The sequence below is a fragment of the Lagopus muta genome, chromosome 4 (genome assembly GCF_023343835.1).
Source record: "Lagopus muta isolate bLagMut1 chromosome 4, bLagMut1 primary, whole genome shotgun sequence".
NCBI lineage: Eukaryota > Metazoa > Chordata > Aves > Galliformes > Phasianidae > Lagopus > Lagopus muta.
In genome coordinates, this window is record NC_064436.1 from 20,303,065 (window position 1) to 20,329,308 (window position 26,244).

At 41.9% G+C, this 26,244-nt stretch overlaps 1 protein-coding gene across 1 annotated transcript in view; it reads left to right on the forward strand.

Moving 5' to 3' along the window:
* IRF2 (interferon regulatory factor 2) overlaps positions 1-26,244 on the forward strand; it is a 40,526-nt gene extending 14,282 nt beyond the window's left edge. The window contains exons 2-9 of the mRNA XM_048941693.1: positions 2,819-2,926; positions 8,626-8,725; positions 9,341-9,517; positions 11,991-12,037; positions 15,585-15,696; positions 19,528-19,692; positions 23,922-23,968; positions 25,209-26,244. Of these exons, the coding sequence (XP_048797650.1) occupies positions 2,840-2,926; positions 8,626-8,725; positions 9,341-9,517; positions 11,991-12,037; positions 15,585-15,696; positions 19,528-19,692; positions 23,922-23,968; positions 25,209-25,520 (1,047 nt within the window). The 5' untranslated portion in view covers positions 2,819-2,839 and the 3' untranslated portion in view covers positions 25,521-26,244. The remainder of the gene's footprint in view (positions 1-2,818; positions 2,927-8,625; positions 8,726-9,340; positions 9,518-11,990; positions 12,038-15,584; positions 15,697-19,527; positions 19,693-23,921; positions 23,969-25,208) is intronic.

A 26,244-nucleotide genomic window follows, 5' to 3' on the forward strand; every position in this document is an offset into this window, starting at 1 on the left:
AACTGTGTCACACATCCTGGAAGGCAGTGGTGAAATACAGAGGTTACTTTTTGAGGCATTGCAGAATTGTAGTCTTACTATACAAGCAAAGCACATGTATGACAGCCCTGGAGGGAGGATGAGGCATCTTCATTTCACACAGGCAATTGCTAGATAGAGCTGACTGGTTATTTTCATTGCAGAGATGTTGTTGACGTACGGCTGCCAAAAAACCACTGCATTTTAGCATCATTATGGTCCGTGCTGTCCCAAGGCAGAAGGGTCTGGGAGTGCGTTCTGAAAATGTCAGGCTTTATTTTCTTCAGCTCGTGGTCATTGAAGAACACAGGGTATGTTTTGATGAATGCACGCATGCTGCGTTTGCCCTTCTGTGAAATACAGCTCCCCAGAAGATGCCTACAACTCCCTCCAGCTGGACATCACCACTGGTTATTTTTAGCTGGCTTTGGTTTTACTTTCAGATAAACAGATCTTGGAAGCCACTCCTCCCTTCTCACAAGCCAAACTGCTCTTCTGCTTAGCGCTGAGGAATTTGAAAAGGTGCAGGTGATGGATGTGAAGGTGTGTGCTACTGGCTGTGGATTATGTGCCTGTTCCAGAGGGCTCCAGGCACTGGGAAGGAGATGAGCATCTGCAGGGAACAGCTGGTAGGGCCCCTGGGGACATGAGAGGGATGAGGTAAATGTCTCTACCTTGTCTCTGAGCAAGGCCTCCTTCCTTGTAGCAGTGGTGTCAGCAGTTTCTTCCCTCCTGAAAAGCATCACTTTTTCACAAAGGCAGCTTTTATTTTTTTCAACCCGAAATGGAATTTGCTGCTGCTACCTTAGAGGTTACTTCCTTGCTTTTTGTGTAACTACTTCATTCAGATAGGCTTGACATTTGTCTTAGAGGCTTGTTAGCCGCAACACAGGACGTATCCTGTGCACGCACTTACAAATTGAAATCTGAAGTGATATGTAGTGTTTCCTTGACTTGTCTCGGAGTGTATATATATTTGAAAAGTCCTAAGAAGAAAAGCTTATAAGATGCTGATCGCATCTGCATGCTTCTTCCTTGACAGCTAAATAGAAATGCACTCGCACTTTAGCGCGGTCATTTGCATTTTTCAACTCTGACCCTAGCCTGATAGGGGAGAAGTGGCACTGAGTGTTCCACACAGGATAGTTGGTACTAGAAGGGTTTCTGGGGCCTGGTTGCATCTGCTTTGTAAAAAAGTGCTTGCACTTCTTGCATATTTGAAGAGGGAATAGTGCATTTTAGCTACATTGACAGTTGGGCTAGATGATCTTAGTGGTATTTTGCAACCTTAATGATTCTGTGTTTCTGTGTCACTGTCACTCAGAAAAGAACTTTGCTCCTGCACAGACTGGGGCTTTGCAGGAGCATTCCACCATTGTTGGGCTCCAGGGTTGTCTGCTTTCTTATATGTAAAGTGAACTTGAAAGTGAGCTGAGCAATGGCAAGCATTTTCTAAGCTATTTTAGACCTTTTTGGTCCCTGGAAAAATATCAGCGCCTTATTGTTGCGCTTAGGTTTTAATTCCTTGTTAGTTTCAGGAAATACATGTCCTCAGAGCAATGAGAGGAAACTTTGAACATTTTTCTTCCTCTTGTGCTGGGTGTGGGCTTGGTGCTGCCTGATTGTTAGTCTGTCTGTTGCCCGTAATCCCATAGGAAAAAAGAACAAACACATTTACATTTGTGTCATTGCTGTGTGCTTTCAGATGTGTTGCCTAGTCTTTTTGTTTTTCTCTTTTTTTTTTTTTTTTAAAAGATCAAAGGTGACAAGAATAGCAGAGCAGAGAAGTTAAGAATGATGCAGAGAATGCAGTTGTGAAGAACAAAGGAGAGAGGAAGGAGCTGAGCCTGGTGTAGTGGGGGAGAGAAGAAGCAGCCCAAATGCAAGTACTTGAATGTGGAAATGATTGATTGCAGGCTGGTTAGCAGGAGTTTTATGCAGCGCTTTAATCTGCATCTAGTGCTGCTTGGCACTTTGAGATAGGTTAATGTTTTTAAAATTATTTGTCCTAGCTTCAAGACTTTGGACTCTTCTGTCAATAATTCACCATTCTAAATGGGGAAGTGCATCAGGGTCACGTGTGCTTGTGTGTGTGTGAGAGAGAAAGACAAAGAAGACGGTTGGAGCCTTAGCTGAGTAACATAACGTGTCCTGGTATGTCCCCCCCTGGAGGGGGCTGCAGAGTGCTCCCTTCCTAGCTAAGCACTATTGAAACGTAGTGTAAGAAAAAATCAGTGGCTGAGTCAATCAGATAAATCTGGAGGGAAGGGATCGTAGTGCACAACCAGAGCCAAGCCGTCTAATGAAGTACTGTGATGAAAAATACAGCTTTTGCTATCTTAATCAAGTCTGTGCAACAGAAGCAGCCATTTGAAAACACTCTAGTTAGTAGATATATAATTATGGCTAGTGCAGAGATGTTTCCTGTGTGGCTTTGTTTGCTGGTTTTGTTGTTTTCTCTTGCTGGCAAAAAGTATTCAGCAAATGCAGCATAGGCCAATGGAAGAGATCTCTGCAGGAGGACAACTGATTTTCTTTGTGGTATCCTGCCTGTGTCATTTGAAGAGCTGTTGCCATTGGCATGTGTCTTTAGGTGACGGGTTTACTAACGTAGATGTATCACTTTCTGCTGTGGAGAAAGTCTTATCATCTCAGTTGCTCTTATGGGAGTCTCCTACGCAGATCCCAAGCCAGTATTATGATTGTTAAGTGCCTGCAAATTGCTAATAAGTAGGTCTGTGTGTATTTTGTGCTGAGTGCTGCCAGGAAAACAAGTAACATTGTCCCTTGTTCCCTTCAGCTCCTTCCAGTGCAGGTAACAATGCCTGTCGAAAGAATGCGGATGCGCCCGTGGCTGGAAGAACAAATAAATTCTAACACAATACCAGGGCTGAAATGGCTAAATAAGGTAAGGGGTGTGTTTGTGCAAGCACGCCTGCACGTGTGTGTGAATGAGGTCCTTCATAGCAGTGTACATTCGTGTTCTTAGTCTTGAAAGGGGCAATGCTGAATGCTTCCTGCTGAACCTGTTCTTCTGGCCTTACGTTCCAGATCTGAAGCTCTTTGCATTTGCCTGTTAGATTTGTGACTTGTTTATAAGCATTTTCCTCCTCTGACCCTTTGTTGGTGGAAAAAAAAATGTAGATTCTGTTAAGTTTTTTAGCTGGAACAAATTGCTTACCAAATAGTGTCAGAGGGATTTTGAACAAAATGCTCATCTGAGATGTAATGTTATGTTCTGCATTAACCTCTGAGTTGAAGTGATGATCTCTTTCAGACTTGTATGAAATCTCTGATACTTCTTAAAGCAGTGAATCTGAGAAAAAAATCAGGTAATTTTTCCTATACCAGACCCAACTTACTATTCCTTATCCAGAATTCATAGTGAGAGTGCTAGAAATTTTGTAAGCACATCAGAATCCAGTTGCATTTTCTTAATTGATTCAGTAAAACAGTGTATTTGAGACTTTGAGCCGTAATAAACCCGGAATTATGCAATGCAGAAGAGTTATTCACCATGCTGAAAGGAATTGCGCAGTTTTAGCAACAAAAACCACTTTATTATCAAAATGAATACAGTGGAAATGCTGTAAAGTAGGTGCAGAAATATGGGAGCTGCCATCCTGTTTAAGGCTCTAGTCCAGTTAGTCTAGTATTCTCTCCATGGTAGTTGTTGTGGCACTCAGATGTTCAGTTTTAAGACTGGAGAATGACAGCTAAGACTGATATTTTTTAATTTCAGTTTACTAAGTTAAAAATACTTGTAACTACACAATTAACAACAGTCCTGTCAACTTCAGTTTGCAAATTTTGTTTCTCAGGAACACCTGCATTAGTTACTGTTATATGCAGTGGCTGGGTAAATAAATATTTATTTATCCATTCCCAAGTTAGCTGCCCTGTGCATTTGAGTAGGTCCTTATTCTTGCATTATGGGGTCATAGTTGAAGAGGAGGAAGAGAACAGATTTTACTGTTGTCTTCATAATTTAAATACCACATTCGGAATTCTTCTCCTTTACTGTCTCTACTTCTGTCAGGTCTTTCCTACTGATAGTCCATCTCTGCTGTCCTTTCTTGAATGTTTCTGTCATTTATCATTTATAATCATTTATCTGTGCTTAGCTGCAGGAAAAGTATTTCAGATTTTAGCATCTTAAGTGTTTAGCATCTTAGTGCTGTTGTCTGTAGGTTATGTTCATGTAACCTTTCTCTGTACTCTGGGAATGTACTTGCTGCATTGCCTCCAACATGCACTTGCCCTGCAGTATGAAAACACTGCTCCTGTACTAAGGGATTAGTGGCTAAATGGCCTGCACTGACCTTTATTAGATTGTGATTCTCCACTTCTACATTCACATCCGGCATCATCTTGAGCTGCTTTTCATTGAATCATGGAATCACTGAGGTTGGAAAAGACCTCCAAGATGATCCAGTCCAACTGTCCGCCTACCACCAATATTTCCCCTCCAAACTGCCTCCCATAGTACAACATGTAACCATTTCTTGAACACCTCCGGGGATGGTGATTCCACCACCTCCCTGGGCAGCCCGCTCCAGCACCTGACCACTCTTTTGGAGAAGCATTTCTGAGGATACTGAACAAGACAGGTCCCAGTAGCGACTCCTGGGGAACGCTGCTCCTGGCTAGTTGCCAGCTGGGTTGATCTCCATTCACCACTACTCTCTGGGCACAGCCACACAGCCAGTTCTTTACCCAGATCAACAAGCTAATAGCACTTCTGAGTGTTTCTGTTTAAAAATGCTTAGAAATTAATTCCAGCGATGAATCATTAATCCAAAAATACTTATATTTTTACTGTAAATCCTGACCATAAACAAAGCTATTCATGGAATCTTCGATAAAATGTCGTATCTGTTGAAGCATGTTATGTATGCACAGAATTGACTTTGGAAATTGTAGGACTTCAGAATTTGTGTATTTTAATTAAAGGTTAGGAAAGTATGGTTCTCATTAAAGAAAAGAAGATGGGGCAGATTAGCAAGAGAATGACATGTGTATGTGTGCACAAGTTTTAAGGAAATAAGATTTAAATATTGAAGAAGTGAGTATCAATCTAAGTTTGTCATTGGCTGTCTTTTCTTGGGGAATTAAGAGCAATTAAGCCTTTCAGTTAACAGTGATAAGTCAGGTAACAGCTGATGTACGACTTTCCTTTCCCTACTCTCAGTCAGTCACACTACACCTCCTGCTTTGCTCTGCACTGCATTGTTGATGTTGTTTTTTTTTTCCCTCCAGATTACACTCCCTCCTCTAAAGGGCTTAAATAATAAATACTTATCTTCCTCCTCAGTGAAAACATTTTCCTGCTGAACAGCAGAAGGGAGGAAGGGAATTTCTTTACCATCCCAGGGAGACAAAACTGGAAGGCATGAGAGAAGTTACATAGTTCAGCAGAGGGCAGAGGTGATGTGAGGAGGAGGATAATGTGAGGTCAGCATCCCTCATGGGTCTGGAAAAGGAAATTAGAGTGGAAACATGCAAAGTAGCTGTAACAGGAGCTGAAAAGCAACCCGTTGCTTTGATGGTTGCTTGGAGTATTACCATCCAAACAGAGGTCACTATTTAAAATTTGCCTTATGGCTTCCTAACTTGTCTGATCTCATGCTCATTCACCTGCTTGGAGCATTCTGCAGTTAGAGTTTCAAGTTTTCAGTACTATTTTCCTCCTCCTGCTTATTTCTAAGAATGTGATACCTTTTGATATCCCCATTGGATAGTGGTAGCAGTTATGCAGCAGCAGTTTTGGTGGGTTGTGCTTTTGACTCTGATGAGCCTAATTTTATGCACAAACACAGGCCTCCTACAGAAATGCCTGGTGATGAAGTGCTGTGCAAAATAGTACTTTATTTTCCAAGTCTAAGAAAAAGCAGTGATGACCCTTTCATATTAGTCTATTAATGAAGAAGGAATGAAGAAGGATACGAGAAAATGTTTGATAATGAGTGAAATGAAAAAATAGTGTTTAAATAGGGAGAATCTAGGTAAACAAGAGGAGAACAACCATTTATTCTGTGGAACTTTTAGTCACTTGAGATTGTTACAATCAGCAGTATTGAGGGATTTCAGAAAAGATCAGATATTTACATAGTTGATGAGAAAATGTTTCTGGACATAAAATTAAGTATATTTTGAAGTGATGATACAGGTAGATTATATATATATATTTTATTGATACTACAACTTCTTGTAAGTCCTTGTGCTTCAAGACATGGTATTAGGAAGGATTTTCTGTAATGAGCACCTAGACTGCTATTGGGAAAGTCTTTGCACCTTCCTTTGAAGCAGCGAGTACTGTTGACAGTGACATGGTGCTACATCTATAGTCTTGTTCAGTATGCAAGTTCCTAAATAAGTTTTGGAATTTTCAGGCAGCATATGAAGTCAGTGGTATAACCTCTGTAGCACTGTGTAGCATCATTCAAACTTCTTCCCATCACCAAATGTGAGATGACTTTTTAGACTGGTCATTTCTTACAATTCTTGTTGGTAATTTTTCTTTTTGTTGTTTTTTTAATGGACTTTTTCTTTCCCCATACTGATTGTCATCTTTAGTACAGATAAGACAATAGAGCTTATTCTACCTCCAGTGAATACAGTAGTGGTGTAGACTGCAGGGCAATGGGATCGAAGCTTCCATTATACCTCTTCTACTTGGGAGAGAGGGGAGCACCTCTGTAGGGTGATTTAACTATATACAAGGGAAAGAGTAAGATGGCAAAGGGCATATGAGATGAATAACAAGAATGCATGAAAAGGATTATAGAATCACCAAGGTTGGAAAAGACCTACAAGATCATCCAGTCCAACCATCCACCTGTCGCCAATAGTTCTCACTACACCGTATCTCTCAACACAATATCTAAAAGTCCCTTGAAGACCTTCAGGATTGGTGAATCCACCACCTCCCTGGGCAGCCCATTCCAGTGCCTGACCACTCTTTCAGAGAAGGAGTACTTCCTAACAATGAGTGGGTTTATGAGAATTTGAAGGAGAACAGAGATCATGTTAAATCTGCATTTACTAAATTAAGGAAAAGATTAAGAGAAGCAAGAGAGAAAAATGCAATTCTGAACAAGTGAATATAAATGAAAGGATTAAAAAAAAAAAGAGGTGAAAGTTGTCAAAGAAATACATGCTCAAGAAAGCAAAGATCATAGAAAAAGGAAGACAAGTAAACCTAACTTTGACATTAGTGAAATATTAACTAGACAGACAAGGAGGAAGTGCTATTGCTAGGGGAAGGGCAAAGGATTCTTCTCCCTGACCTTACACAGTGCAGTTGCTTAAACGAGGGCTGCCTGTCTACAGTTGTTTGCAGTTAATGAAGGGAAATAGGCATTTTTGGGGTGTAATTGAGTTGGTGAGTTGAGGTAAATTGTCCCCTGAAAATGCCTTTCTCTTCACTGGTTGTAAAGGGAATTTAAACCTGCAGAGGTTGCACTTAAGTGCAATATGTCGGTGTTTGAAGCCAGGTTAAGGTGCATCTTCTGCAAGAGGAGGATTTTGTTTGTGGAACATAAACTTTTTGCATGGCTTTGCAGAAATGAGCATGAAGTGTTCTTATGCTGTGTTATATGACACGAAAGCACATCTGGCCCATGAAATCATCCATCTGGCCCAATGTCCTATCTGTGATGATGGCATGGGCCTAAATGCTAATGGAAAGAGTATTTGAAACATGTCAGGAGGGATTTAATTGTTTCTGTTCCTGTGCTGTTCAAGTGCTGAAAGTTGTTGAGCTTCCAGAGTTGGAGCTGCATCCAAATCCACTTTCCTTAACAGCCACCACAGTACATTCTCCCACAGGTTTTTCTTCAGATCTGTCATCCTTAGTAGTGACTTAGTACTGTGTTCCATGAGTTTTTTCTGTTCTCTTTGTGAGTCAGTATAAACTTCCACTATATAAGGCATGCCCTGGTTTAACTCTGTGCTTTGTAAACAAAGGACAAACAAGCCTTCTTTTGATTGCTTTAAATCTGCTTCTCTTTGATCAAATTTTCTAAACTAAAAAGTTGAACTGCCTTTAAACCCATCCCTGCACATGGGTGTTCCAATTTTCTTTTTTTTCTGTCCCCACTGCAGAGATGTCTTGTTTTGATATATGCCCTGTTTGCCTGGCCGGTACATTTTAAGTATCCTTTTCTTTCATCGTGTTAGTGTTTTTCTCACTGAATTCTAAATCCCTTGAATTATCTCTTATGGTTCTTATGGTTGTTTATTTTTATATCTGATTTTTCTAATCATGAGAGTGTCAGTGCTGCCAAAACTAGCCTTCGTTTGAATGTTTAGAAATGTTTAGCATTGCATGTTTTATCCATGTGTCAGCTTGGAAAGCTGCCAGCCTCAGAGTCTGTGAAGGGGCATCTGAGTATCTTGTGTACTTGGGACTGTATGGACTGTATTCTGCTTTCACTGACGCCAGAGGATGTTTTCCTGTTGAGCCCAGTGACAGCAGCACTGTGTTAGAAGAAAGCAAAACACTCGCAGATGCTGGAACTGCGTTTTTGAATAAGTGACTTAAAATCATCAGAAAATCCATCAAGTCGATCAACATTGGCATTTCCTGTTTGTTTTCCCTTCCAGGAGAAGAAGATTTTTCAAATTCCCTGGATGCATGCTGCAAGACATGGGTGGGATGTTGAAAAAGATGCTCCCTTATTTAGAAACTGGGCAATTCACACAGGTATTGGAACTCTCTTTTTGCAGGACAGATTTTCACTTGGTTTTCCTTTTAAATCTATATTTTCCTTCTTTCATGTCTTTGTTTTTACTAACACAGAGAGTGAATTGAAGTTTCCAGATATGTGGGAGGTTAAATGCTTTTTTCAAGGTCTGCAGTAATCTCCAGCTTTATTGAATGGCTTTAACTCATTTGCATTGAGAAGCACAGTAAAACTTAATTGATTTAAATGTTAACAAGATAGGGTTCAAAATCATTTGGAGTAGAGCATGCTCAGCACTTTGTAGACTTGGTCCCTTGTGCTTTTTATATGCTTCTATGGATTTGAGCCAGACTTAATAAAGGTAAATGCTGCGCAAGCTTTTCCATGTTGTTGTAAAGTTACATCTGATCTGCAGTGCTCTAGGTCTTTCTTGGGCAGAAGCTGTTAATCGTGTTCTGGAAACATGCATGAAAATCAGATCACAACATTCACTTTCTCTTGCAACCTCACCTGTTGTTCGAATGCTTGTCTTGACAACCAAAGGCCAATACCTTGAAGTTCACCTATGCTGTTACTAGTTTATCTTAGGTTTTCAGTTATGCATCATGTATGCTTAACTCTCTTCTCTTGCTTAGGAAAATACCAGTCAGGAGTAGATAAACCCGACCCAAAGACATGGAAGGCAAACTTCCGGTGTGCTATGAACTCTCTGCCTGATATAGAAGAAGTGAAGGACAAAAGTATAAAGAAAGGAAACAATGCCTTCAGGGTGTACCGGATGCTGCCGTTATCTGAAAGACCTTCCAAAAAAGGTAGAGGAGAGAGCTTGTGAGTGTGAAGTTGGTGGTGTTGGCTGCATTGTTACCACGGGGCCTGCATAGTGTGCCAGTTTTATTTCTCCTGCTGTAAAGTCAGACTTTTTCATCCAGCTGTTCCCTGGAATTTAGGAACGTCTCTGTGAAAAACGGGCTGTATTCAATTAAGGGAACGAGCTGCTAGATCAACGAGATAGGGTACTGGGCTGCTAGAATGGTGATAGTTCTGTTAAAGCCAACAGAGCTGTATTCAGATGCTAATTGCAGGTACCATGCTTGTTTGAATTTTGGGGCTGCCAAGTAACTGCTGCCAAATGGCTGAAGTTTCATTTGAGGCAGTGATACAGCATAAACATCTGAAGATTTGCAGAGTTATGAATGCCCCTAGCTTGAATCAGGAATAATCTTTCCTGCAGGAGGTGTCAATATCAGTGCTGAACTAAAATATGGGTTGAAGAAGCTGAGAATACCACAAAGGAGCACCCCTGTGTATTTAATATCTGTGGCACTGGTTTCAAAATCAGTGTGTGTGAGGTGTCCTACTGAATGAAAGCAGCACAAAGCCATATCTGCTTGTTTCCTATCTCTCATGAGATAAATGGGCCTGCTTCAGTCCAGGAGAGTGACTGGGACATATTAGAGATTGATACATTTCATACAGTAAAGCTCATTCAGAATATGGTAGCAGACATTTTGCTATCTTTTTGCAAGCAAGGATAGAAATAAACTCGCACTCTTTTCATCTGAGTAGGGAGAGTATGTTCTTAAGTGTGGCTGTGGCCTGCACTAAAAATCTGTTTTTGTGGGACATAGGAACTAAACTCAGCTGCCACTTGGAACTGGGAGTACAAACTCAGCATCTGGGTTGTCTATACAAGGAGCAAACTCACAAGTTTGGCATCCTGGGGAAACACTTTATTAAACCATAGAGGCACTTTTTTCGGTAGGTAACCTAGGCAATGAAAAAAGCAGGAAGAAGGCTGTGCTCTTTTCCTGCACAGCATGGTAGTGGTGAAGTGGGAAACTGTTTAAATTCCCTGGATTTAGTTTAGGTGGTGGGTCTCCTACATGCCAGGAGAGGACCTGAACTCCAGGTCAGTCTAAGGAATATTTGGTTTCTTGTTGAACAGAAATGCAAGCATTTTTTTAGCTTTGTTATCGGCTTATGGAGTAGAAAATGGGCTTCCTCATTCCTCTGATATCTTCTAGTGCCTAGATGTATTAGTTGAAAAGATAACCTAGCGTCCAAATGTTGTACCTCTGCATGATGTTCCTCTAAAATCAAATTTGGTATAGCTCAATTTGCTGTTTTTTAAAATTGTGGTGTATAAAGCTCATCTTAATTTTAAGATGTGAATGGAAATGAATAACTTGGGCATTTTGGGGGCAGAATCACAGTATGAAAAGAAGATCAATCTGGAAAAAGTAGAATATTTGCTTTGAAACTGTTTCCTATCTCTCATCTGTGCTGTGTTTTGTACATGCAGGCATATATTCATGAACCATAATCTGACCCATTGTGGCAGATTCCTCTCACAGCTTTAAGAACCAGAACAGTTCAGAATGAAAACAGAGATTCTGGAGCTCTGTGTCATAGCAGAAGAAGATTCCACAGCAAATCCAGCTACTATATAACTGACATCTTTTGGCCCCTGTATATCTTCTCATTTGTCCTTTCTACATGACGTGCAGCTAAATTTATGTATGAGTGAGGGCAAAAGAATTTGTCTGCAAACATTTTTAATTCTAAGCCCTATCTTGTAGTAGAGATGGGAGGAATTCCTGGGACACGTCTGTGCAAAGAGTGGGTAGAGCAGAGCTTTCATCAGCAACTCTGAGCTTCCACGTTAGGGTCTCCTCAAGACGGAGCAGGGGCAGCAATGCTGAGGTCTTACAAGGCACAGGAGATTTGGTGAGGGCCGTATGCTCTAGGTTTTCTTCTGAATTCTCCAATCCAACATGAGTGCATAAATCACTTTGACATAAATTATAATCTATATTCCCCTCCCTATGTTGCAACTATTTACAAAAATGTGTGTTGAAATTTCCTGTGATTTCTTTTCACACGTTAAATAAAAGAACAATCTCCCTTTTCTTGTTACTGTGTACAGTGAGGATGTCTCACGTGTGACAAGATATGTATTTGGATTCTTTTTCTTTGAGAATTTTCCTCCTCATCTAACAGTCCCTGGTTCTTTGTCACTCTTTCATATTTTTCACCTTGCTTTTTTTGACTGAGATTGCTTTTTGTGGTCCTTCAAAAATGAAACTCGAAACCCTGTGCTCAAGGTGAATTTTGACTGCCCAATATTTAAAATGGGTTTGAAACTAAGCAAAAGGAGTTCTCCTTTTCCTAGGAGGTGCTGCTATTTTGTTCACATTTGCCTTCACTTTCTTAGTGAATGTAGAAGCTGTGGAGGACGATTGATGTTATGGAGGGCTTTAAGAAATCTTCCTTTTGTTCTTGCAGGAAAAAAAACGAAGTCTGAGAAGGATGACAAATTCAAACAAATTAAGGTAAGAAGTAGCTGTTTGGTAGTTTGAAAGCCTGTGAAAATAATCTATTGCCATTGTTTTTTTTAAGTAGTCCCAGTAGCATCTTATGGTGGATATTTGCAAATCTCCCATGGTTTTGGTTTGGTTAAGTAGCTGCAGTTACTTTGGTGTAGCTTTGTTTTCTTTTAAAATGTGAAGAGCCACGGCTGACGTCATCAGTTGACACAGCCCTTGTGTGTTGCAATGCCTGGAGGATGGAAAACTGGCAGCTTTGGCAATATGTTTGCCATTTGTCTGTGTAAGTAGAAATACAGTAATTATGGAAGCAATGCTTGAGAACAATAGAAGTACCTTTTGAAGCAATTAGGTTTTTTTTGTGCAGAAGGCATTGGAAATTCATTTTTGTTCAGGAAAGGGGGAGAAGTCTGTCAGAGCCTTGTGTTCTGCTTGTGCTTCGTAAGACAGAAGAAAGTTGTAAAGCTCATCAGCCAGCATGGGACTTTTTCTTGTTGAGAACATGGACCCAAACTCACATTTACTTTCCCTGCAAAACATGGTATTTCCTATCATCTGCAGTTACGCTGATGCCCCTCTGAGGTGGTCAGTGTAATATAGTAGCGGGATTTGGTCCAACATCAGTGCTTTCATAAAGCAAATTGTAAAGTTTCCAGGCTTTCTGGCTTCACAGAAGTCTTTGTTCTTTCACTGAAACTGGGGATTTGAGCGTTGAAAGCATAGCCCATGGTAGCATACAGCAATGTCTGTAACAGGACAACAGCTCAGTGCTCTGCTACTTGCTTGTTAAGGACTGTGGCTTTCATGTCTCGATGAAGCAGAGAGATGGATACTGAGGGCTGGGAAAATTTCTTTATTAAAATTGGATTTGAAAGGCAAAAATTTCTTCTGGTGATGGTGACTTGTATAATTGCATGACAGAATACTGCTTTATAAATTGTCTGTGATTTCAAATTGTCCATGAGCTACCAATTTTTAGCCATTATATATGGACTATGTAGCCATGTGAGATTGTTATCATGTGACTGATTCCCAGGGATCCAGTAAACTCCTTTGGTCAGAGCTGGGCAGCACATGATGCCTTCCAAAGCTGGCTGCAGCACTTTGCTGTGCCCTTTGTTCATTACTTTTATTTTAGTCCAAATATTAAATACCTGAAAAACCGCAGAGTTACCTGCACAATCTTTCCCTCTTCATTCAAATGAATCTCACAAATACTAGTTGCTGAGGGTATCACAGTGATGTCTGGGATATTATTATGTACAGCAGGTGAGTTAATGCAAATGCACATTTTTGAACACAAAAAACTGCTTACAGTTCTTTGCTAGGTAATGTGAATTCTGAGCTGTATGGTTTTTGTTAAAAGCCTTGCACTTACCTTGAAAACCTCTGCTTAGTGAAAATGGGTGGGTAGCTGCTCCATGACCGGCCTGTTGACCTCTGTGGGATAACACCGAGAGAGGGAGAAGCTAAGGGTCCGAGAAAAGGGACTTCAGTGTAAGAGAGCCTCACATGGAGCTCCTCCATGTCACTTCTGCCAGATTCTGGGGGTGCCCAAGTTCCTAAGGTGACTGCTGATGTGAGTGAAGAGCACTGCCAGATACCACTGGTGAAGCCTTGATTCCTGCCCGTGCCTGACTGGTGAGGTTGAGCTTGAGCAGGATGCTCAGCCAGGACTCTTCCCTTCCTTGACCCTCCTGGGGATGTTGAGAGCCTGCACCTAGTTAGGGGGGCACATCTCCTACCTTGCAGATGCATCACCTGGTCACTGGGCTCTTGAGCAAATGGAAAAGAGGCCACAAATAGCTGAGTAGTCCAAGGAGACATGAATAGGCTCTTTCCTTTGAAACAGAGGTAAAGGTTGAACTGCCTGTGTGACGTAATCTCTACCTTATGGTAGATGCATAATTTTGACTATGTATGCAGCTGTCCACTGATTTTTTTTTTTTTTTTTTTTTTTGATCATTTTTATGTCTAAGTGACACTTTTGCCATCCTTTCAGCTCAGCTTCCTCCACACATTCACACACTGAAAATGGTGTAACACCAACTGTGCTGATATTCTCGTCCCTTTGTGGACCTGGCCCCATCACCTAGGTTTTAGGATATGCATTTGTTTCTGCTACTGAAAAGGGCAGCTAAATAAACTCTGCTGTAATGAAGCCTTAGCAAAGCTGAGCAAGTTATGGTGCAAGCATCATTCCCATGTGGGCTGTTGTGTTTGCTGGGGCATTGCACAGCACTGTGGCTGCAGTGCAGAGTCCTCATCTGTCTGCAGTCAGTGAGCCTGGATGGATCAATAGCAGCTAATTTTATCTTTTCCTGCTTACTGGGTCTTTGACACCACCAGTGGGATTCATCAAGGACCTTGTGCCATTAGCACTGTAGCTGTCTTACGCTCCTTTGATGTGCAAAAAGGGGCCTGGGAACAGGCTGTGTGACTGCACTCTGGCCTTGCTGGAGGGCTGGGAAAGCACAGATGTGTGTGCAAAGGACGTCTCTTAACGAGTGGGTCCCAGTCACTGCATGTGGCATCTAAAAACTGCATGTCAGCCTGTGCCCAGTCCCCACGATAAACTTTCATAAAGTTAGTTCTGTGCAGGGCTAGCACCAGGAGTCCTGAGGTTTGCCTTTGCCCTGCACTTACTGTTATGGAGCAGTGAACATGAGCATTCCAAGGCAACAGATCAAACCAGCACCTCTCTGCAGGTGCCATCAGTGCAGCACTGATGCAGAACTTAGGTTTCAGTGGCAGCACTGCCCACCCAGAATGAGAACTGAAGGCTTTAGACTTTCTATCTGATAACCTTGTATGGGTGCCAATACCAGGGAGGAGGCTGGGCATGTAGTTAGTTCTTTAAGAAGTGTTGATAGCTTTTGTAAGAAATCCTGAGTTTGTGGAATTAACATTTTTTTGGTGTCTAGTCTGAAGGGAGATTTTTCGATTCCCTTTTGAATGTACCAGACCTACAGAGTATGCATCTTGTGGGCAGCTCAGCATATATAGAGCAGGTGGTGTTTTCCCAGTGCTGTTGCCCTATGGTAATGTTTATGATGTGATCTAAATGGCTGTAAACACTTTTTGATGTACACACTTTGATTTGCTGCAGAGAAAAATTAAGGCTAGAATTTAGTAATTGTTAAACTGAAGGTAGAGCTTCCTTTCAGAGAGTGCTGAGAGATAGAGCATGTTTGGAAGAGAATGAAGATGAAAATGAAATAGAATACATTTGAAAGCAATGTTTCTTCCTTGTTTGTTCTAAGTGTCGATCTCCTGTAATAAATAGCACGCTAATTTCTTGCTCCCAGAAGACTCACTCTAAATCTGAAATTGAAAAATAGCTGGAGTTTCCAAGCTGACAATTTGGAAGTAAACTCTGGCTGCTTCTCACAGAACCAAATTATTTGTTCCGATACTTTGTCTAACAGAGAACAGTGGGAATGGGGCAGGCAGAAGCAATCTAATTCATTACCATCTCTGAACAATGAGATGAACTTAGTCCAGGCTCCTAAAATAAATCAAACCTGACCCAACTGTACTGTTTTCATTCTAGCAAGAGCCAGTTGAATCATCTTTTGGGATTAATGGGCTAAATGATGTTACTTCTGACTATTTCCTGTCCTCCAGTATAAAAAATGAAGTTGACAGTACAGTGAACATTGTAGGTAAGTACTCCTGTGCTTTTCATATATGCTAAGCGTACAGGTGAATTAAAAGACAAATACATGAAATAGGTAATGCCAGAAAAAGAAAAAAAAAAAGAAAACTCTTGACTGCTTCAAACTCACCTTTCTGCAGCACTGTGCACTTCAGAGAAGAACCCAGGTGTAATTGTGTCTATGTATTTTTTGTTAACCTAAGCTGCACAAGGCCCTGCCTGCAGGTCTGCCCCACCACTCTGCAGTGATGCTGAGCAGCGCTACTGCAGCATGCCTGTTTCTCTGAGAGCAAAGCACAGAGGAACTTTTTCAGGTGGCTTTCCCTGACATCAGCTTTCTGCACGGTGTAGCTCTCTGCTGTAAGGAGATGCTACTCAGTGTCCATGGCAGGTTATACTGAAGCTGGGAGATGATTTCCCTTTCCTTAAAAAAAAACAGTTTTATACAGGATTGCATTTTGTTTGTGAGTTTAAACAAAAAGATGAAATAGAAGAACTTGTTTGTTTGTTTTTAACATTGGGTTAATTCTTAACGTTAGAGAGCTAAGAAGAAGATCAGTGAAGTCTGTGTTTAGAAACAGGTACTTAGGAATTAGATGTCATCTCAGAATGTGTATGATTGGCCCTTGGTAGAATAACTGGGTTTTGACAGCTCTTTTGGGGCTGAGGTTGTCACTGCAGTGAGGGCTCCTAGAAATGTGACCCATATACTATTTTCTGTGGAGTTCTACATACAAGAAAAAAGTGCTTGAAAAATATGTTGATCTTCGTTTTGTGAAGATGTCAGTAATTGCACGCACTGACTATTCTTTTCTGCCATTTTTTTACATCACAGGGCTCTGTGTTAAGTCATTCCCACAAACACTTCCATGGTTGAGCAGTTCATGAGTTTGTTTTTTTTTTTCTTTTCATGACAGGATATTTAATCAGTTCTTTCTTTGTAAGAGTTTTAGGACATGAATTTGTTCATACTGTTACAGAGAGCTTTATAACTTGAAGGCCTTACACTAAAACGAATTATATATATTGACTGACTCAAATCCAGACCTGAAATACAGCAAGGCTGATATGCAGCCCCAAGGAGGAAGCTTCCTACATACACTTCAGTTTTTTGTTGTAAAACCTTCAAGTTAAACAGAGATCAATTAACAGCAGCCTTTGCAATGTACCTGGTGTTCCCCAAATCCACAAACATACAAGAGAGTCATTTTACTGGAACAGCTCATTTTCCTATAGTGCAGTGTATCCCGAAATCCTGTTTGATTTTAGTAGGAGATGAATCCATGTTGCATCTTGGAAAATCTCAGTGATTTACAGAACAGGACACAGAACAGGACCCATAGGGGGATATAAGAATTTCTGAAAGGTCTAACATAGAAACCAAGAGAGAAGCAGAACTGAATGGCCCCTGAAGGGCTTTCGTTTTCCTTTGAGCTCACAAGGGAGATCTCCAGTTAGCCTTTTGTTTTTTCCCTTTGCTCTTATGGATAGGCCCTGTATCCATTTCCAGGGGTATGACAGCAAGGTTTGGGTGGATAACTGTGATCCAACATTGTTTAATTAAAGGCTAGGCAAGTGTGCTGCTTATCCAAACTGAAGAGAGAAGTCCTTATTTAGTACTCCAAGCCAGTATTTAATATAAACAGGGGAGAAAGGTAAAATAGATATATTCTGCAGAAAGGACAGAAGTCAGCTGGAGGGGAGAAAAGACAAACAGCACCTGCACTGTTTCTGATGTACGTGCAGCTTAAAGGAGAGTGGTGGCATACTGCCCAAATAAGCAGTATGTTTTGCTGCACTAAACTTATCTCTTGGGGTGGGTAAGAATTCTCCAGGTATTGAGAAGAAAGATAAAGCACTGCAGATGGCCTGCTCTTATCCTGAAAAGGTTGCACAATACTGGCTTCTTGTGGATAAAAATTAACTCTGTGTGTGTGTGCTCCTGACCCCCAGCACCCCAATGTAAAGCAGATGTTTTCAAAACAAAATATCAGGAACCAAATGGTAATAATTGTAGTGATCCAACTGAAACAAAACAAAAAAGGCTATCTGATATGTCTATCATCTTTTGTATGTTGGAATTGTCTCACAGACTGCATAGCCAGGTTCAGGGAGTTTGTAGTAGTTGGCTGGCACTTCACTAAGCTTTTCCCTGGGAGAAAACCCTGTCATTTTTCTTCTTGAAAATGTTGTGCCCAAAAGATAGAAGACAGGAGTGGATTGTGCATTCATGCATATTTATTTGAGTTCATCCAAGAAAAGACACATCTGTCCTTTATAAATTAATAATCAGAGTGCTTAGGTCACTTAACTGAAGAATTTCAAGATGTGCTGTGCTTCATTTACTACATTTTTCTTCATCGTGGATTCTGGTTAAAAAAAAAAAGCGGAAAAAAAAAAAAAGCTGTCTGAATTTCTAATAATTCAGTACCATAAGCTTGGTGAATTAACTGTGACTGTTCCTTGAAACGTTCAGTTTTGGCCCCTTCTGGAATGACGTTGCCAAGTGGAATGGGATGCTGGTGCCTGAAAGGTCATACCTTGCTGCCTAAAACTTAAAATAGGCATTTATTGCTGGATAGTGTGTTTCAGACTAACAGCAGTTCACAGCATGCAAATAAATCTGGACCAGTTCCTCTGGCATAAAATCTTCCCAAACTGTTATTGAAACTGGTAGGAATTTGCCTGCATGAAAAATTGTTCCTTTTGATGCGTTATGGTGCAGTGAAAGAGTATGGATAGTCTTTCCCTTTCTCTCAGACAGCTGTGGATTCAGGTTAGCCATTCCCTGAGGTGGCTCCTCATCTGCTGGCTGTTCTGATCTGGCTAGTGGCTTTTTGCTCAGTGCCAGATTAATGCACTTGTCATGTGTTCCTATTGTTGGGACCAAAAGGGGAGTTGTACAAGATGGGGAATTGTCTCTAGCAGCTCCAGAGAACTGAGATTTTGGCTTTTACCTCTGTACTTCTTTGCTGAGTGACTTCTAAGTTTATTCCTCCATTTCAGAAGGGTGTTCTGTAGCACAGCTAGTGTTGCAGAGTGCTTTGGGTGCTTGCAAAGCATCCATGGTACCTTTACTTTGTAGAAATAAAAATGTTACTTTAGAATTAAATATTACTTTCCTGGGGGGGGGGAGGGATAGGAAAAACATGCCAATAACTAACTGGACAGTAGCTGTCAGTCATGGACCACAGGGATTACAGAGTACAGGTTCAGCTATGATTTTCTGCATGCCATCACTGACATTGCAAGTATCAGTGAGAATAAGCCTCTAATTGAAGAAATATTTTTTTGCACATGTCATTTATTAATTGGCTTTTCACAAATTTTACATGACTGTGAGGCCAGTTTTTTTGTGTGCTAGTGCTGGCTTATTTGCTCTCATGGTGCATAATGAATGTGAAAGCATCCAGATGCAATGGGATGTTGCCAGTTTGCTGGGTGAGGATGCTTTCCCAGATTAAGAGGGATTGCCATGGTCTGTATGTCCTGGTGAGGAAAGACTGTGGCTTTGGTGTTCCCTAGGAAAGCATCAGGTTAGCTTGTGTTTTGGGGTGGGCTCATGGGCATTTTGAGTGAGAGCCAGGAAAGAGTTAGGCATTCTCAGTTGTCACAAGTGGAAAAGAAATTTCTTTGAAGATGGAGGAAATTGAATAAATCACACAGTTTTCCTGTAGAAGTCCCATTGAAAGCAGGTGGTGGAAGTGGAAGAAGGTGCTGAGACTGTGTTAAAGATTCCAGCTCAGTCAAATATCAAGCTTGTCCTTGGAGCATGCTCTTAGAGGTTCAGCAGAGTTGACATATTATGAGTAATGGATTTTTTTGTTCTAACTCCAAGTTGTAGGACAGCCGCACCTTGATGGCAGCAGCGAGGAGCAGGTGATAGTTGCCAATCCTCCAGATGTTTGCCAGGTGGTAGAGGTGACAACAGAAAGTGATGAACAGCCTCTCAGCATGAGCCAGTTGTACCCCCTACAGATCTCCCCTGTCTCGTCCTATGCAGGTAAGCATCCTCATGTTTCTTTATGATCTTTTTAAGAAATGCTCAGAAGACACTGAACTTGCTAGGGAGTGCCAGGCCCAGAGGCAGGGGTTTCTGGAGAATAGCAGGCTCTTTAAGGGCAGCTGGCACAGATACAGATTCAGTAATGTCTGTTCTGCTGGCTTCTGTATTTTTAACTCAAAAACTCATGGTCCTGTATATTAACTTTACGTTGGGAAACAGCTCAGCGGAGCTGAGGATGGAAATATAAGCTGCAGTTTTTAGCCTGTGACTAATGGAAAAAGAACCTTTTTGGATGTAATGTAGAGAGGCCTTTTCATCTTTTATTAGAGGGACATTTTCAGTGGTACAAGTGATACGCTGCAAATATATTATGCCCCCCTGGCAGCCTGATCTTTTAAAGATAAAAGGTCGTAATCTGTGCTGTATGTTTCCATGGTGCTTACCATAGTGGATACAGAGTGCTAAAGGCTGCATTAATGATATGTAGTGCAAATGTGAATCTGAAGGCCCGCGGAGGGTGTGGATATGTCTTGTTACAAATAGTCTGCAGACCAGAGCAGCCATGTAGTGACTGATAAGAAGGGGTCTGTGGAAGTCTAGTTTCCAACGTCTGTCTCTCATCTGGATTCTCTGATACCTAAAAAAGGGAGAGACAACAAGCTTTCCCCTGAGTCAGGGTGCTAATGGTTTCTTGTTGTTATCAGGCTCCTTATTTTCATAAAATTGGTAGGAAGTTAAGAGTCTTGGCCCTTATTTATCCCTTATCCAAGGCTGACAATATGTTCAGAAGCTGTTAGGGGAGAACAAACAAATGTACACATGGGCACATCATAGAGTTCCTGCAGTCATACAGGCCTTATTTTTGTAGGAAACAGGGCAAAACCACGTTTGAAAGTAGAAGTTTCATATCCAACCTGTCCTTCCTTTTTTAATGTGTTGCTAACTTGCAAGCTTCAGGAGACAGAGGCAAAAACAGAAATGTCATCTTTTTAGGCAAACTTGAGAATTAATTGTTCCCACTGCAATTTATTATTTTATACATGGTTTTGCCTTTGACTCATTAAGCTGAATTACTTCCAGATGCATTTTTATAGAATATGTATGTAGGATTTTTTATCTTTGGGCCTGGGTGAATATTATGATATTCTGTTGAATAGCCTCCAACGTTAGTCTCAAATGGTGATATATGGTCATGCTTCCCCATGTGTTTAGTCTGTAATGGTCAGAGCATTTAAAAGGGCTTTGCGAAGCATAGGGAGGGGTGCTTTAATTTACTAGTAGTGGGAGACAGGGCCTTTGAAACATTTGTCCTTGTTCCAAATGTTTCTTGCAAAACTGTTCCTGGCTGTGCAAAAGCAAAAATGATGCTTTTTTTTAATCTCAGCTAAAGGATCTAAGCTCTTGGAATGCAGACAGAAGTCACCAGTCCTTTTTAATACCTTCACCAGTGAGCAGAAGAGGTGGCGGAGTGCATGCTTGCAAAATTTAAAGTAGACACCAAATAGAGGACACCATCAATAAGCCTGAAGGCAGGGCCACCATCCAGAGAGACCTAGAGAAGCAGCAGGAATGGGCCAACAGGAATCTTACAATGTCAGCAAAATCATAAAGTCATCTAGGTTGGAAAAGACCTTTGAGATCACCAATTTCAACCAGTTCAGCAAGGACAGATGCAAAGTCCCGTGCCTGGGAAGAAAGAACCCTTTGCAGTGATTCAGTCTTCGGCGAGTGGGATCCAGAGTAGCTCTGCAGAAAGAGGATGGTAGTGAGAGGGGTCAGGCACTGCAATGGGTTGCCCAGGGAGGTGGTGGAGTCACCGTCCCTGGCAGTGTTCAGGAGGTGTCTGGATGAGGAGCTACAAGATATGATTTAGTAGCTTGTGGTAGTAAGGGTGATGGGAGAACAGTTGGACTAGATGATCCTGTGGGTCCTTTCCAACCTTGTGATCCTGTGATTCTATGACATGAGCCAGCAAAGTGCCCTGGCTGCAGAGAAAGCCACAGCCTGCAGGATTATGGCTAGTAGATCTAGGCAAGTGATCATCTCCCTCTACTCAATGCTAAGTCACACTGCTTCCAGTGTACTGGGTCCAGTTTTGAGTCCCTGGTCGAAGAAAGACACAAACAGGAGCAAATGTTGGAAAAGGCTGCCAAGGTGATGAGGGGTTGAAGCACTCATTCTCTGTGAGGAGATGTTGAGGGACAGGACTTGTTCAATCTGGAGTGTTATAGAGAAGGTTGAGTGAGGCTCTTTCATGGTGGTGCATAAGTAAAAGGCAGAAATTGAAGCAACAGAACTTGGTCCAACTGGGTATGAGAAAAAAATTGAACTTTTTTCACCACAGGGCTTGACATCATGAGAATGACATTTATGGGTCATTCTCGTGATGTTTCTAGCTTTATCTTGTTACACACAAAGCCATACAGATATGGAGCCCTAAACCTGCCCCTGTGGCTCCGCTGAGTGCAGTTGCCTATTCTGTCAGATGCTACCACTGAGTGGCAGGAAAGAGGATGGCCATAACAGCTGCGCAGGAGCACATAGTTTAGCTCTTCTGAAATAACAACGAAAAAAGTAGTAGGTATCAGCTGTCCTACATAAATCTGCTTTATTTCAAAAACACCTCCAGTTCCTTTCTGAGGTTACACAGGCAAATGATATTTCTGGCCCTTATGAGTTTCCTCATATTTCCATTGACGTCTATGAAATCCATTTTTTTTAGTACCAAGGCTGTTCTTGTCAACCTCATCTTGACACTGATTCAAATAACCTTCCTGATTCAAATGACCTCTTTAACTTTCCATACCGGAATGGCTTCCATGGCTTTTCCTAACTATAGTGCTCTCTCTTGCTCAGCATCTTGTTATGTATAGACATCAAGGATGGATTCCTTTTTATCTACATCACTATTTTCTGTTGCCACATGCTTCTTCATGTCAAGGAATATGTGTTTCTTGTCTCTGTGTGGATTCCTCCTATTGACTGTCTCTGGGACCATTTCTCCTTTCGTATAGATTACTTTCTGCCTCTCCTTCCTCTTTCCCTCCCTCCTAGTCTGGCTTAATTAGCCAACTTTGTCATGTTGTCACATCTCTCTATACCTGTGCCAGTGAATGAGGAGCCCTGCAGAGTGTTAACTTCATAGGGCTTCACAGTTAGATCCTCTGCCTTGCTGCATGTTGTGGCTGGGACTCTGGAGTAGGCAAGGTGCCAGCTGTGGAAGTTAACGGTGTTTAGCAGCTGAGCTGCCTGCTTACTTATTTCAGAAGGACTTTGAGTGCAGTTTAGATCCTTGTGTCTGAAAGAAAAACTGAGCCCGTGAGGTAATGGCCCTTAGCCTAAACCTGGTCCTTAGCTGAGCTTCTGGGGAAGAGCAGGGAGTTGCCAGTCTGTTTGGAGACATGCAGGGAGATCATGTGGTCCTACCCCTGCTCTAGCAGGGCCATCTAGAGGGCTTGAAAATACAGTGGGGCTCTTCTGCAAGCAAGGGCTGAGCTGCAGGTGGGTGGTCATCTTGCTGGAGCTGCGGTCCTGTCCCCCCCCATGCAGAGAAGTGGCAGCTGGTGTGTGTGTGTGTCTGTGCTCTGTTTGGAAGTGGGAGGTGCTGGGGCTGCCCACTTCTCTGTGCTGGAGTGTTGGGCAGAAGGATGAGGAATAAAGTGGGAGGCAGGGCAAAACTGAAACAAGAGCAAAGTGTAACAGCAGTAATAAGGTGCAAGAACTGATAATGAAGTCTTGAGGTGGCAAACTGAGATAACAGTTTATGAAACAGAACCGCACTTATCTCCTCTTGGGTGGTGTTGTTGATGATTTGCAGGGAGATAAAAATAAGGATTTGCACAGGACTTTGCTCATAACTGGGCTCAAGCTACCAAGAGCCAAAAAGGGGAAGAGGAGACATTCCCCACTGGCAGGAGTCTCTCTCTGCCCAGAAGTGTGAGCAGTATCATTGACCTGCTTCTTCCACCTCTGTTGCAGTCTATTCCAGAGTGTATCCATATTAACTGTGATAACCATATGAATTTACTCCATAGTTCAATGATGCTGTGTTGTCTGGCCTTTAGATTACTTTAGAGGGGGTTTGTGGCTTACTATTCTTTTCTGCTTGTTTGGCTTGGCTCTGTTTGCTTGTACTTGTATGAAGTGGATCATGCCTCTTGAGCTGGATTTTGTTACTGCAGATAAAATTACTTGGGTTTCATTTTTGCTTCTGTTTTATTTGACAGAAAGTGAAACGACCGACAGTGTTCCAAGCGATGAAGAAAATGCAGAGGTAAGTGTTTTCTGGATTTTTAATGCTTTGGAGCAAGACTTCAAAACAGCGACCTGAGGTATTCCTTCCACTTCTTCGTTTGCAACTGTGTGCTAGTGGAGCATTCATGCTTAATAGCTGGGGGAGAAAGAAAAAATAGGAAGCTCCAGGGGAGACAAATGTTGGGATGATTTTCAAGCAGAACAGATATCTCTGCATGTTCATTCTTCCTCATCTGTTGAAGCTACAAGGAAATTGATTTTCATGAGGAAATACTCTGCAGAGCCATCAGCAGTGTCAGCTGGTTTGTCAGCATGGAGCAAACTATTGAACCTTGTCTTGCGCACGCGTGCATGTGTACGCTGCATTGACATTGCTGGGTAGTGAGTATTTTATCTCAGCTGATGCACACTTGCTTTGTTTTCCTTAAATGGCATGTGAGCTCATACAATTGTAGGAAACGCTTACACGTGTGATAGAAATACAACTTGAATGTTTGTGGTGTGTGAGGTCAAAAGCAGGCAAGACTGAGTTAGCACACAGCAAGAGCTACCTTCTGTCTGTGTGGTTATAATAGTGTCATTCCTCTGCTGTGTACCAGAGGACTGTTCCTACTTCCATGAGCAGGTGGAAAACAAGCTACCTGTGAGAATTCGTGTTACAAGGAAGAGAGAAAAGTGTGGAAATGCCCCAACTGCTGCACCAGTGGTGGCTGAGGTGAGGGTTCCCCATCTCCCCAAACCCAGTGGGGACCTTCCTTTGCAGTGCCACTGCAGCATGTGTGATGATGAAAGGACAGGATGCTCATGTTTTCCTTATCAGACTTCATCCCTGTGATGGGTGGACATGCTGCCAAGGGGCTTTCCTTGCAGCCTTACCTCTGATGACAGTGCTTTTGAGTCTCTGTGCCAGCCCTCCCCAGTAATGGAGGAGACTTCCATTTGAAGCTCTTGAGTTTTAGGTCACCTGTGTCCAATTTTGCTGATGGCATACTGTGTATAAGGTCTTTGTTTTCCATGAGAAGAATGGGCAGAGTGTCTTGAGTGCTGGAGAGCCACCAGGATTAAGACAAAGGACTTAAAAGGGAGAACTGACAGAAAGCAAAGATATTCAAAGCCAGTTGCTGGTGACTCAGGCTTTTAGAGATGGGGTAACTCCTGTGCAATTTGTGCATGTTTCTGTCTTTATCTTACTGCTGGGAGCCGTTTGCAAAGTGCGTTCACTCATGCAGTCTTTCCTTCTTCTTCCTTCCCCTTCATAGGGACGACTTCATTGGCAGAAGAAAAACATCGAAGGCAAACAATATCTCAGCAATCTGGGAATGCGGAACACTTCTCATATGCTTCCCAGCATGGCTACTTTTGTAGCCAACAAGCCTGACCTCCAGGTCACCATCAAAGAAGAAAGCTGCCCGCTGCCTTACAACAGCTCCTGGCCGCCTTTCCCAGACATCCCTCTGCCACAAGTAATGTCCACAGCCTCCACTAGCAGCAGCCGGCCAGACCGCGAGACACGGGCTAGCGTCATCAAGAAAACGTCAGACATCACCCAGTCAAGAGTCAAGAGCTGCTAAGCTTTGACAGTGTGTTTTTTAGCTTTGTTTTGTTTGGTTTTGTATTTTACGTTTCTCTAGGAGAGGTTCATCCCTTGACGCACATTAGACAAATCTAAGGTAAAGAAAGCCTTGGCAATATAAAACATTGCTGTGTCTGACTCCAGTGCCGGAGTGTTTTTAACTCAGGACTCCAGCCGTCAGTGTGTACATCTGAACCCAAGGTGGACTTGCAGGGTTGCTACGTAGGAAAATAAAACAAGAACTTTGGCCCACTTGCAGGTTCCAGTGTTTCATAAGAGGACCAACTGACCACAAGGGAAGTGGTGCTGCTGCGCTTATTGCTGTCAAGGCTGTGATGGAACTGAAAGCCTCAGAATGGAAGAGAAAATGTGAACTAGCTGGAATATTTTTAAATAAGAAAAAATCTATTGTGAATATTGTACATAGTGCAGTACTAGCAACGTTGCAGTCTGCTTCTGCACCTTATTAAGAAAGCACTTACAAAAGGCCTTTTATTACCTTGCTCTACTTAATGGCACATTGAAGGTCCCTCCCCACCTGTATTCTTTTCCAAGGCTATTCTTGCTAAAGTGTCTCGAAAGAATAGTGGAAAGGAAAGAAAGATAAAACTTTCCATGTGGATTTCATACATTTTAAGACTGCTTTTCTCTTCTCGTGTTTGTTTTCTAATCTGCTATGCTTGAATGCCGCGTGGTACAATAGGGAAAAAAAAAAAACTATT